Here is a 13,544-nt window from a genome sequence, read left to right as displayed (position 1 = left end):
TAAACTCCGCCCACAGGAATACGTCGGTCGCCAGCTAAGCTAACGGCAAGCTAAGTTGCTGTCAAATCACAACACATTAGACAAACTACACAATCAGAACGCGATATGTATTTCTGAAGGAGGAACTTCATAGAACAAGGAAGACATCAGCTCATTTTGAGGACAGTAAAAACAGTAGGATACATTTTTTGTGAAAAATATTTTTTTTACACGTAAAACATAAACACATGTTATATTGCCCACTGTAAACACAATCAAAGCTTCAAAAACACAGAAAGAATGGGACCTTTAATCCGTCTCTTTTGTCCACTTTCTACCACTTCTGTCCTGATTACTTGGTCTGTGGGCGAGTCCCTCTGCTTTCGTTTAAATGCAAGCTGTAGTAATGACGGGTTTAAATTGGCACGCACTAAAATGATGTCTTGTGTTGTAAGTAAACATGCTGCACAGTGCTTTGCACATGTACATGTAAGAGCTTTCTCTGATAATTCAGAGCAATTGATAAAATGAGCTCATGCAACTTTGAAACACTCCCAAAATGAAACAAAAATGAAAAAGCCGAAATGACAGAAACCAGCTTCGGAAAAAAGATAATTGATGTGTAATTAAAATTGTTTAGTTGGTCTCAAGTCCCATTGAATAACATGGGGAAGCGGGGTTTATGACCTATACTGGGACCAGTCACTGGGGGGCGATCGAGACATTTTGGCTTCACTTTTCAGGGATTGTGCGGCACGCTTGGTTCGCGCATCTACACCACAGAAGCAGTCCGGTTGAACCACATTCAGAAGTAGTCAAAAGTGGACGGGTAATTTGTAACCCAGCTGTGTTCTTCTGTATAATATTTACCCGGCATGGGTATAAAACAACCCAGAATTTTCTAGAGTGCAATATTGACAGCGTTGGCTTAAAATAAATGTATTTAGTTCAATTTTTAAGTCATTTATGATCTTGGCAGTTGTTGCCGTATTTGATTTTTTGGTTTGAGTCTCAATCCCAAAAAATACCTACAAGCCGACGCTGTCAGACTTTATTTGGGAAGGTTTGATTTAAAGAGTCAATATTCACTTCATTTTCAGAAATCTTGTTTAAATTTCGTGTGTTGTCTGTGGCGTCTGCCCAACATCTAGCTGGAAAGACCTTGCATTTGAACGAAGAGGCATGAAACTCATTTTGTATGGTGTGTCTAGTTTTTGGGATAGTAGTTTAAGTTGAAAATAAGAAAGCAAATCAATACAATTAATCATTAGATGATCTGTAAGTTTGCTTTTACTCAAAGTTAAGGGTAATTTAAGCTAAATGATCTGAATATTTGTCCCTGTATTGTATTTGTTTTTGGGGAATCGAACTCGGGTCGCCGTGAGCTCACTAGTGCAATATATCAGTGGACTAACCCCAGGGCTATCGGCACCGACCTTAATAACTTTTTTGAATTTTTATAAAATGCAAGAACAGTTTTTTGCAATCGCTACAAATATTGGTAAAACAATTGCCCACTTTACATGATTAGCTATTTTCTTGTGTTAAACCATGTTCCAATAATATTTTTACAAAATACAAAATGCACTCACCTAAAGGATTATTAGGAACACCATACTAATACTGTGTTGGACCCCCTTTTGCCTTCAGAACTGCCTTAATTCTACATGGCATTGATTCAACAAGGTGCTGTAAACATTCTTTAGAAATGTTGGCCCATATTGATAGGATAGCATCTTGCAATTGATTGAGATTTGTGGGATGCACATCCAGGGCACGAAGCTCCCGTTCCACCACATCCCAAAGATGCTCTACTGGGTTGAGATCTGGTGACTGTGGGGGCCATTTTAATACAGTGAACTCATTGTCATGTTCAAGAAACCAATTTAAAATGATTCGAGCTTTGTGACATGGTGCATTATCCTGCTGGAAGTAGCCATCAGAGGATGGGTACATGGTGGTCATAAAGAGATGGACATGGTCAGAAACAATGCTCAGGTAGGCCGTGGCATTTAAAAGATGACCAATTGGTACTAAGTGGCCTAAAGTCTGCCAAAAAAACATCCCCACACAATTACATTAATGAGAAATTGAACAGGTGTTCCTAATAATCCTTTAGGTGAGTGTAGATGCTTACTGTAATATCACATTCAGAAGAAATATTTAACATTCGAACAAATGATTTGCATTTAATGATGTTTTGTGATCTTTTATATAAATGTATCTTTAACAATCATAAGATGAACTCCATAGTGCTTATTGTAGCACACATATTAATTAAACATGACTATATATATATATATATATATATATATTAGCTTAAGGACCTTCTCTCACTTTTTTCTATCATCAAACCATCTATACCATTAATCGATCTTCCCGCAAACAGATCCCATAAGCTAGATGTTGAGAGACGAAGAGTGAAGCCACTAAGACGATGGTTTTGGTGGTGGCGGCAGCCTCGCGGTCCAGGTGGTTCCCATTATGACGGGACGGCTGTGGGCCTCCGCTTAAATTACACAGCTGGTTTCAGGGAGCGCTACACGAATCGCTGGGCCGAGGTAGTAAGAGATTTAGAGAAAAAGCTTAGGTGATTTAAAAGAGGCTATGAGTAACATAAGAGGAATTCTTCTACATTAAGTCTCAATTGTATTCCTCTCAATGACTGGCCTGCATTATGCCAGCGAATTATGAGGTCTGCACATATTTACCACCGCCGGCAGCAAGGTTTCAAAAGACCCATTAGTGGCGGATACAAGGCTAAATGTGCAACTGTTGCATCTTGTTAAAATGCATTGGGAACGTTGCCCCAAATCTCGTAGCTGACATCGAAACCCAAATGCTATGAAATAGCTCTCCTTGAAAACTTTTAAAGCCTCGCTGTGGTTTCTGGTGTTTGTTTGGTTTCTCTCTATTAGATTAGAAGCAGGTCACCAAGACTTCAAATCCAACACTACAAATAAACTATGGTTTACGAGAGCCCATCTTTTACTCTGTCACTCTATTCACTTGGCCTAAAATCCACATTAAGAAACCTAATATGCATTCAAAGACTCTATAAAAGACACAGACACTCCACATATGTACAGTAAGATGAGGTTTGAAACGACCTCAAAAAAGCAGAGCGATGAAACAGGCCAAGCGAAATAAATGCTTGCGAAGGAATCCCATTACCTAGAAATACAACGTGCAGAAGAAGAATAAAAGAGACACATGTGCAAAGGAAGCTAAAACTTTCGTCTTTAGACTTTAGTAAACTCTTTAACCATTAATTTTCTTATGCACACACTACTGTTAGATTAAACAAACAATTTTGTCAATGCCTCCGGGCCTCAAACAATGAGCCTCTCACTGACAATCACAGAAATCAGCGGTTGCTTTGTAATGTAGCATTTGCGGTGAGGACGCAAGTTTTGATTACACCCTTGGTAAGTCTACAGTATGTGAAAATGCCATAGAAGAGACTATTTTGGGCAGAACAAAATGCTAATTTAGCCAACCCGGAGATTAAAACCAAATGGGTTTATGTTATTTGTCTGCTAGGTGCCACAAATGCAGGAAGGTCTGTGCATGTTTACATGTGTGCCTTTTAACTTTCACACAGTACGGCTCCATCAGAAATGTTTATAGCTCGGAGGGAGATCTAAGTTATAATCAGATTTACATCTTTAGATGGCAAAAGTAAGGATTTTATGTTGCGGTTTTTGTCCAGTAATGTATAAATCTATTAAGACAGAACTATCATAGGCTGTAAGGTTATAAAGTGATTTAATATATATATATGCTTTTGTAGGAGTTAGCCAGTTCAACCTCACCTTCATTGTGTTAAAATCATCTTAAGTAGAAAATAACCTCCTTATATAACAGAGATCCTCAAATCAGGGGCTGTACACACGGAGACGCGTATCACTGTATACGTATAAATTTGTTATCGTATTGGCGTTTCATCCACACGGATCCGGCGTTTTGGGAGACTGAATCCGCTATTTTTTGAAACCGGGTCCTAAAGTGGATAAATCTGAAACCGACACCATTGCGGTTTCGTCTGTACAGCCAATCCGTATATTTTGTGAAGCAAAAACGTCATCACATCACGTGTCGGAAGCGTCACACGTAACAGCAACAACAATAACGGCGGATTACGTGATTGTGTTCATGCTACAGAAGCTACTAAAGCCTACTAGCTTTATTACAGCAAAATCTATTGCTTCTATGCAATTGTGGTGACCAACAAGCGATAATGGACAACACCATACGTTGGCTATGCGCATTCTCAAAGTCTTCTTCTCCGTGTATAGTGTATATCTGTGGCAGAATTACAGCACCCCATACTGGTCCGGCATATATACTACACCGCTTTCAGTCGGTTTCAGTGGTTTCGTGTTTACGGATTATTTTTTTAGAGCAAGGAAAAAAATGATCGGATAGGGAATGCACCGGCTTCGTGTGGATATAGCCTCAGTGAAGTCTCTTTTACCAGGGGAACAGCAAATGGTTACATCATCTTGTGTAAATAAATTTTTTATTGTTAATAAGCTACAAACTCAAACCATTGGGTTGTAATTTAAGCAATGCTTGATTGTTTCAACCAATAAAAAATAGTTTAATCAACTTGAATTTACAAGTCATTTCAACTTTCTTGACTATGGAGGAGTTTATCTAACAGGTAACACTTTACTTGAAGGGGTGTTCATAAGACTGACATGACACCTTCATAACCATGACATGACACATGTCATGAACATGAATGAGATTGTATGCACGTTAATGGTTATTAAGTGTCATTTCTTCAGTTATGTCATTTTTAATGCAAATATGTCATTGTTTGAGATGTCTTTGTTATGACAACTTGACATAAACCAGTACATCATAACTTGTCATGACAACTAAGACAACATTACTGACCACTTTTTACCAGTGATACAAATATAAATTGTCATTTAAATTTCATTAAGTTTTAATAATTTTTAACAACATCATGAATATTCTTCGGTTCATAATGGGTTTTTCTAAGTTTCTCCAGGTGTTAGATAAATAAAATCAATCATTCAATAATAATAATAATTAAAATGATAATATTATATTTTATTGCATTTGGAGACCGAATTACCTAAAATTAAATGAAAACAGAACAACAATGGGTTAAGCCATGGAGCGTTGGGTCAATATTGCTGCAAAAACAGTTACATTAAATTAATTTAATTAAATATTTTGTTAGCTTTTTTCTTGTGAGGAAGGACAAGTTCTGTTACTTGTCAGTTATTTGAGTATTGTGCACATACATAAAGTATATCTTTTGACGTGTCTGTTGCATTTTGTTAAGGTATTTAAAATCATTTGACATAGTATTAACACTTAATTATATTTTAATGATAAGTTCAATTTGTAACACTGTAGTTGAGGTCAAGAAAAATATTCATGATGCTGTTATAAAACTATTTGACAGAGTATTAACAGTAAATGACATTTAAATGACAGTTTAATGTAGTGTTAACCCATAAAGCTAGGCAGTTTCTTAGGTTTGATAATTATTCAGCTATCTTCTGTTTATGACAGATTTATAACAAGTTATGATGTACTGGTTTATGTCAAGTTGTCGTAAACAAAGACATCTCAAACAATGTCATCTTTGCATTAAAAATGACATAATTGAACAAATGACACCTAATAACAGTTGTCATAAACGTGCATAAAATCTCCTTCATGTTCATGACATGTGTCATGTCATGATTATGAAGGTGTCATGCACTGTAAAAAATAAATTGTTGGCTCAATGAATTATTTTTTAGTAACTAGTTCCACAGAAATTTTACGTTCACTCAATTTCTGTCTCCAAAGTGTTACCTGGATTGATGTTTTTTAGTTGGCCCAAACTTGACTCAAATATAAAAAAGTATGTTGGCTCAATTAGTTTTATAGTTCATTCAACTAAAATGTTTTAATCAGTTGAATCTTACAGCAAAGACTCTGTCAATTAAAATTTAAGTATTCACTCAATGTTTTATGTGTTACTTCAATTAATATTTATTATTTGGGATTTTTTTATAACATTTTAAAATTATTTATCAAATAATTTATGCTGGTGTTGTTAACAAAATAATTAACTTCAGTCACATGAAAACAAAAGCTTTTTATTCACTTATTCACTTATCATACAGACTGAACATACAGAATTAAGTCTTCTCTAAATAGAGGGCATTAAACAGTCCAAAAAGCACTCCGAAGCCAGTCAGAACATCTCCAGGGCCATTTAGGAGACTTTCTTCAGCCCTCTGGTTTTTCCTCTCCGCATCATCACAGCTCTGGTTTGATAAACAGAGGAATATAAACACACACACATACATAAATAACATGTTTAATATAATAAAGCTTGATTGTGAAATACTTTATTCCCTAAAATAACGTTAACGTTAGGCCAAATTTCCCTCAGACATCACACATAATTAAACACTATTGGGCGGTTTTCTCGGACAGGGCTTATCACTGACTAAAATAACTGACATCACTTAACATATGAGTAACGTACTATTGTTTTGTCTCAAAATGCACGCCAGTATTGTATTTTATAAGGTTTGTTTGTAAAAATGTCCCAATTATAATAAAGACCGAGTTCTAAACCCTGTCCGGTAAATCACCTAAAGGCTATCTTTACTAAAATAGCTCCACTTTACTTCGGACACATAACATAACACACTTTTAAATATATCTTTACAAAAATATCATTACAAAAACGTCGAGTATTTGCGTCTTTGCCGATTAATATATTCTAAAATTAACATTTAATTACAACCACTTACCTGACGTGAACTTGAGGAAACGGCTGATTACTTGTGTCCTGTGAATCAGTAGTGATTCCAGCTGTTGCGTGCGGATTGATCTCAGATGAAATGACCTGTGATCCTTCCAAGTTAAGACATTTTAAATAAAAAAACTCACGCACATACTGTACATACACAAACGCGCGCGAGCGGGTCGCGCGCACGCAGGCGCGCACACGGGTACACACACGGGTATATTTAGAAGTTTTATCTAAGATTGTTATGATATTGGGACTATTTCTCCATCCGCTCCTTCAGCTCTGAAGTTCAAATTCGCATGCTGTCCGGTTATAACAAATGTAAAAGATATGAAACATCACTCAACAGCGATATCAATTAAGTGCAATCCTAAAATATGATTTAAAACATAACCCTTTCATTGTTAAGTATGAGAAATTAAAATGAATTAAATCACGTTTAAACGCCACAGAGATATCAGAGCCAGCAGTCGATTTCTGATGCGCTTGCCGAAGCGAGGCTGCGCTGGGCGGGGTGTGAGCGCTTAAGCGCCGGTGATTTTCTGGAGCTCATATGGAGCTAATCTCCGTCCGAAAGTGTCCGAGCACACTTTTAAATAGACGCTATCTTTATTAACCGACCGCATATTTAAACTTTAAGCACATACATTCACGCCTGAACAACTCTTACAATTGCATTTTATGACCAAATAACAGTAATATTTTGAGCATTTTGTTGTCAGAAAAAATAGCTGTCATAAGTCCACATATTAACCTGATTTGTCTTAATTAGTTCAGTCAACATTAGTCATTCTGAATGTTGACTGGATTTGAAAATAACCATTCATTTAATGTTTTAAACACAGATTTATCTAGACTTAAAATAATATGTCTTCTCAACTAGCTCAAACAAAAAAATTGGTTTAACTTATATATTTTTGCCCGTCCAACATTTCATTAATTGGATTTTTTACAGTGTGTCAGTCTTGTGCACACCCCTTTAAGTAAAGTGTTACCATATAAATTATAAAAATAAAATTATTATCTTAAGATTTTATACCAACCCCTCATTAGTCAAGACAGTTTAAACAAATTGTAAATTCAAGTTGATTAAACTTTCAAATTTAGGATTTTTTAGAGTGTGGGTTGTTTTAACCCATTGTTGGGTCAAATATACTGTAAATATTTTCATTCCTTCTTGACCCAACTCTGGGTTCAGAATAACTCAGCAAAGTGTATGTAGAATGATTATATATGTAGAAAACAGTAAATCATAAAAAATACAATTGCTGGGTTTTTCACAAGCAATAAAACACAAATGTCAAATGGGTAACACTTTATTTCGATAGTCCACTTTAGACATTTTACTAACTATAAGTAACTTTGCAACTACTTATCAACTACCAATCTTTAGAGAATTAGTAGAATGTCTGCTTAATATCTACTCACACTTTATTGTGATGATATCTCAACAGACAATCAACTGTCTATAAGTATCTTTGCATGTGCATGTCAACTTATTCCACTAACCCAAACCTCTTCCCTAACCCCAACCCTTACATTCTACTAATACACTAATGACAGTTAGTTGACGTATAGTTGCAAAATATTGAAAGTTAGTTGACATGTAGTTGCAAAGTTATTTATAGTTAGTAGAATGTCTAAAGTGGACTATCAAAATAAAGTGTGACCAAATGTCTTCCTGCTGACTTTTTAGAAAAACATTTGGGTTAAAGTCTGTATTTTATCATGATTTAATCTCAGTATTGTTTATGATAAAAAATTAGATGTTTTGTAGAGATCTCATTGGTGTTTATCCTTTATGGGTCTGTGTGTCCTCATGTCACCTTTTGCTCCTCCTGTTTATTATGCATTGGCCACATTATAATGTCAGCTCTATTCAGCAACATTTTTACACATAGACTTGTTATTTTCAGCTGTGGTATTGCGACTTGGATGTTACGCTTTGCCTTTGGTTGATTCACACTCTGAGGCAAAATATTCAGACTTTATTCTCCGCTTGGCTGCAGATGCCGTGAGTTAGCTGCAAAATGAACTTCTGGCAAACTACAGTGACTTTAGTTACTGAACTAAGAGAGGATAAAATACAACGGGCATGTGTTGGTCGCCTAATATGTTCTCAGTAGGGTTCTGGCTGTTTATAAGTTGCCATTGTTTATTGATTTCATCAGTGATAAGTGACGATATTAAAACACATCTGCTTATGTTATGATGTTTGCTATAGAATTGAAATTAAATAAGAATTTTTTTTCTTGGCTTTACTTCTGTTTTTCATCTCATCCCACTTCTTTTAGTTTTATACCCTGTAACATTTAAATTTTCTTCTTTTGGTTTGAAATAAAATAGGAAAAGAAATACAAACTTAATATTGTGAAATCTGGAGTGTATTAGCAGCTGTTCTCTTTGTGCTGATTTACAGTCATGTTCAATAGCTCGATCTTGATTGGTTGATAATTGTATATGGACCCAAGTTGTCACTGGGGCAGTACCCTTTCAAAAAGTATATCTTTGCACATAACAAGTTAGTACATAGAGGTACATATCGGTAACTAAGAGAGCTTATTAGTACCTGAAAGATACATATTAGTATCTCAAAGGTACATATTGGTGCCAAATGTACACATATCTGTACCTAATGGTCGATATAAGTACATTTTAAAGGATACTGACCATTTTTCTAACAGTGTAATTCATATTTGATCCATTTAAAATAATTTTCTGGTATTGTTTGACTTACAAAAAATATGTACTTTGATGTATTTTAGAGTATCATGTACAGCGTTGCCATAAATAAATCATATTTTTCTCTATTTTAGTTTATTTGGCATATCTCCGGTGGTTTTGACCGACTGTTCTCACACCTGGATGTTCAAAGTGAACCCTAATCTGGCGTGGCACCACTTTGTCAATCCCATCATGCTCTTGGTGCTGTATTACACATTGGCCACACTCATCCGACTTTGGCTGCAGGAGTCAGAGGACATGGTCAGATTGTATTGTGATTTATTGTGCACATCTAAAGAAATACAAATAAGAAACAAATCAGCATGAAATCGAAACTCTAACACATTTTAAACTGTGCCTGGTCTGCAGGTTAAAGAGAAAGAGGGGGAACCTGAGGGACGAGAGGACCCAGAATCTCCTGAAAGCAATGCTGTAGTGTATACAGCGGAAAAGAAGAGACAGCTGTGGAGAATGGCACGCTACCACACAGATGAGAGAAATGTACGTTTCTTACTAAACACATACTGCTGTTTTATGCAAGACTTCAGTCTTTAATTATTACCACTTATTACTTTCGAAATATATATATATCAATTACTTTAAGGATAGATTCATGAAATGTCAATGTAAATTGTAGCCTATTATATTTTTAGTAAATAAAAAATAAGAAGAAAATAATGTCAGAAGAAAATATTAATTAAGTTGATTAATGAAAATTAAAACAAACTATGCATTGATGATACAATTGTTACCAATTAGATAAAGAATATTTATTTAAAAACTGCATAAATGTTGAGTTTTAAACTTTTCCACTTTTCAAACTAACATTTCTTTAGGCAGCTGTATTCAATGTCATTTGCTATTGCTTGTTTTTTACCTTTACAACATAAAGTCATACTTTCCTCCTATTTTGCATTTATACAGTTGTTCCGCACACAAGACAGCTACAGCTCACCTGAGGTTTGTGTTTCACATTAATTACTGAGCATCATCCACTGAGTTAAGCAAACTGAATAACCATAGATAAATACTTGAACCTCTCAGTAATGAAATCAATATAAATATCATTACATAACTGAGCTTCAGAGGTGTATCGATATAATGCACAATGTACTCTCTGTCTCAGGTATTGATCATAACATCCAATGGAGCCTCTCTGGACTTCACATCGGTTCCTCATGAAAACGGCCCAAAGTCTATGGAGCTTTACTCAACCCCACATTATAAACCAGACCAACCAGAGTCTGATCCACGTATGTCAGCTTCTTCTCATGACCAAATGCTCTGCAACAAAATAATCAGTATTGTCTTGTTTTTCAGTAGAGATATATAAACTACTTAAATTTACTTGATATGCAAAATTTAATAAAAAATAATAATATAGTTTATTGCCCCACTGACAAACCAACCCAGTATCACGAAATGATGTACCTATAGTCACGTATTGTCTTATGCGTGACACTGTTTTCCGCCTGTTTGCGTGAACATGTCACCCATTTCTGTGTCACTGTCACGTATTAGTTACTCAACTGTTTAGTCCTATTTTCTTACCATTGTCGCTTCAGTTTAGGGTTAGATTTACATAAAACGGCATCCTTACCGAAAACCAACTCTAAAGGGGGTCGCACACCGGATGCGCAGCTCAGCGTCGCGCAGTGCCGCGCAGTTCTAAAAAAATCGAACACATTGTTTTCTATGAGTATACGCACACCGACGCCGACAGGTGGCGCCTGTCTGCGCCGCCCAGCTACGACTCAGGAACTTGCTCAAATCCCTGTCGCGCCACTCACATAGTTTAACATTAAATAACATCATATTTGTCCCAAATCATTAACGATTAACATTGGCTGCTAACGTATATTTTGCATTTTGAAGTAGATGCTATCTGATGAAGCTCGCGCTATTTAATGTGCACTTCCGGTTTACGATACCTCCGAGTTGTCCTAGACGCGACTCGACGGGACGCGGCACTGAACTGCGCATTCGGTGTGAAACCCCCTTAACCCTAATGCCAAGCGACAATGGTTTAAAAATCATAAAATATAAAAAAAATCATGAAAAAAGGTAAAAACCAATACTTAAAGTGACATCCTAACGCAAACACCAAATCTAACCCTAAGCCGAAGCCACAATGGTTTGAAAATAGGACAAAACTGTTGAGTAAAAAATACCTGACAGTGACACGTAAACAAAAAGCATAAGACTCACAAATTTACGTGACTATACATCATTTCGTGATACAGGGTTGGACAAACTGTAGCGAGATGTTTTTTTTTTAATAAAAGAAAAATGCTGCATTAGGGCATTCAATCTTAAAATCATAAAGTCGTTGTTGTATGTTTTTTATATATATTTTTACTGGAAGACAAAAGTAAGGATTTTTGCTGTGTTACAAACATGTAATATGCTTGCTCCTGATATGTATTCCCATAAAAACCTTTACCTTATTCCCTATACATTTCCTAAACATTTCGGAAAGTTTCTTCCTCATTTCTTGGAAAAGCAGTTCCAGATTTACCAAAGCAACATAGACCTCCATTCATGTTGAAGGACGACTCTATTAGATGATTCACATGATCCGACACTAACATTTGCAGGCTAACCCCCCTTCTTTTTCTTAAAAAAACTTGGTTATTTTTCAGAAATGGACGGCGGTGTTTACAAGATCGAATCTGCGTACGTTGAGCTTTCTGAGGTCCCTAATCCATTCGCCGTCGTCCGTGTGAACTCAGCAGTGAAGGCCTTCAGATTCATCATGAAGCAGAGCTACATCTGCGCTCTTATCGCCATGATGGTGAGTCCTGTTCAAAAGTTCACACTCACTAAGGACCCAATTTTGAGGGTTGTGGCCAATTTGGTTATTACCCATGACAGATCTGAATAGAAATGTACATGCAGAAACCTTCTGGTTGGGTTCATGCAGAACAGAGGTCATCGACTGGTGACTCACAATCTCTGTGGTGTAATCTAAGTATGTGATATGATCGGAGCAGCTGAGCTCATTATGGACCCATTCTGAAGATCAAAATGGGGTCATGACTTTCGTATGCATTGTTAAAAAGTATGTAGGTAACATGTTTTATCTATATTTCCTGATCATTCTTCCAGGCGTGGAGTATCACTTACGTGAGCTGGCTGACCTTTGTCTTTCTCATCTGGTCGTGCACTTTGTGGATGGTGAGGGACCGCAGAAAATACGCCATGATCACCTCTCCATTCATGGTGTTTTACGGTGACCTGCTCATTATCCTGCAATATATCTGGAGCTTTGAATCACTTCATCCAGTTCCTGGGCTGTTTCTAAAGAAAGAGGTGCCCTTCCGAGAACTGGGCTCTAAAGTAAGACTGCTGTTAGCCCTACAGTGTGTGTGTCAATGTATTTGTGTCTTTTTTATACTAGTACAGTATGGCTGTAAAATGTTTTTTAAATTGTTTTTTATTTTACCAGCATGGGTCACATATGATTGGATAAGCCAAGATGTTTGAAGTTGTGGCCATATCAAGCATTGTATTGTCACCTATTCATAGTAATGAGTGCTAAATCTTGTTAAATCCAGATTATAAAAAGAGAAAAGTTGGATCATCTTAAAATATATAAATACAAATATAAATGAGTGCAGGCATAGATTTCTCACCATTAATCTCATACAAAATAAAAGTAATTTTTGAATAATATATGAGTGCTGTGTATATATATATATATATATATATATATATATATATATATATATATATATATATATATATATATATATATATATATATATATATATATATATATATATATATATATATATATATATATATATATATATATATATATATAGTGCTGGGCATAGATTAATCTAGATTAATTTCATACAAAATAAAAGTATTTTTTGCATAACATATGAGTTTGTGCTAGTTATTATGTATATATAAATACACACACACATTCATGTTTTTTTTAGAAACATTTACATGTGTAAGTATATTTATTTATATTTTTATATATTCTATATAATATATAAATTAAAAAAGATATATAAATAAAACATTTCTTAAA

The 13,544-nt window shown here is 35.5% G+C and overlaps 1 protein-coding gene across 1 annotated transcript in view; it reads left to right on the top strand.

The window, feature by feature from the left end:
• The window catches only part of piezo2a (piezo-type mechanosensitive ion channel component 2a), a 144,509-nt gene that overhangs the window by 87,808 nt on the left and 43,157 nt on the right, over positions 1-13,544 (top strand). Inside the window, exons 8-13 of the mRNA XM_065294788.2 lie at positions 9,592-9,760; positions 9,869-10,000; positions 10,424-10,459; positions 10,626-10,752; positions 12,142-12,293; positions 12,608-12,838. Of these exons, the coding sequence (XP_065150860.2) occupies positions 9,592-9,760; positions 9,869-10,000; positions 10,424-10,459; positions 10,626-10,752; positions 12,142-12,293; positions 12,608-12,838 (847 nt within the window). The remainder of the gene's footprint in view (positions 1-9,591; positions 9,761-9,868; positions 10,001-10,423; positions 10,460-10,625; positions 10,753-12,141; positions 12,294-12,607; positions 12,839-13,544) is intronic.

This window comes from Paramisgurnus dabryanus, chromosome 22 (assembly GCF_030506205.2).
Source record: "Paramisgurnus dabryanus chromosome 22, PD_genome_1.1, whole genome shotgun sequence".
In the NCBI taxonomy this organism is placed as follows: domain Eukaryota; kingdom Metazoa; phylum Chordata; class Actinopteri; order Cypriniformes; family Cobitidae; genus Paramisgurnus; species Paramisgurnus dabryanus.
The sequence above is the reverse complement of the archived record's forward strand: the minus strand, read 5'-3'. Positions and strand labels throughout refer to the sequence as shown.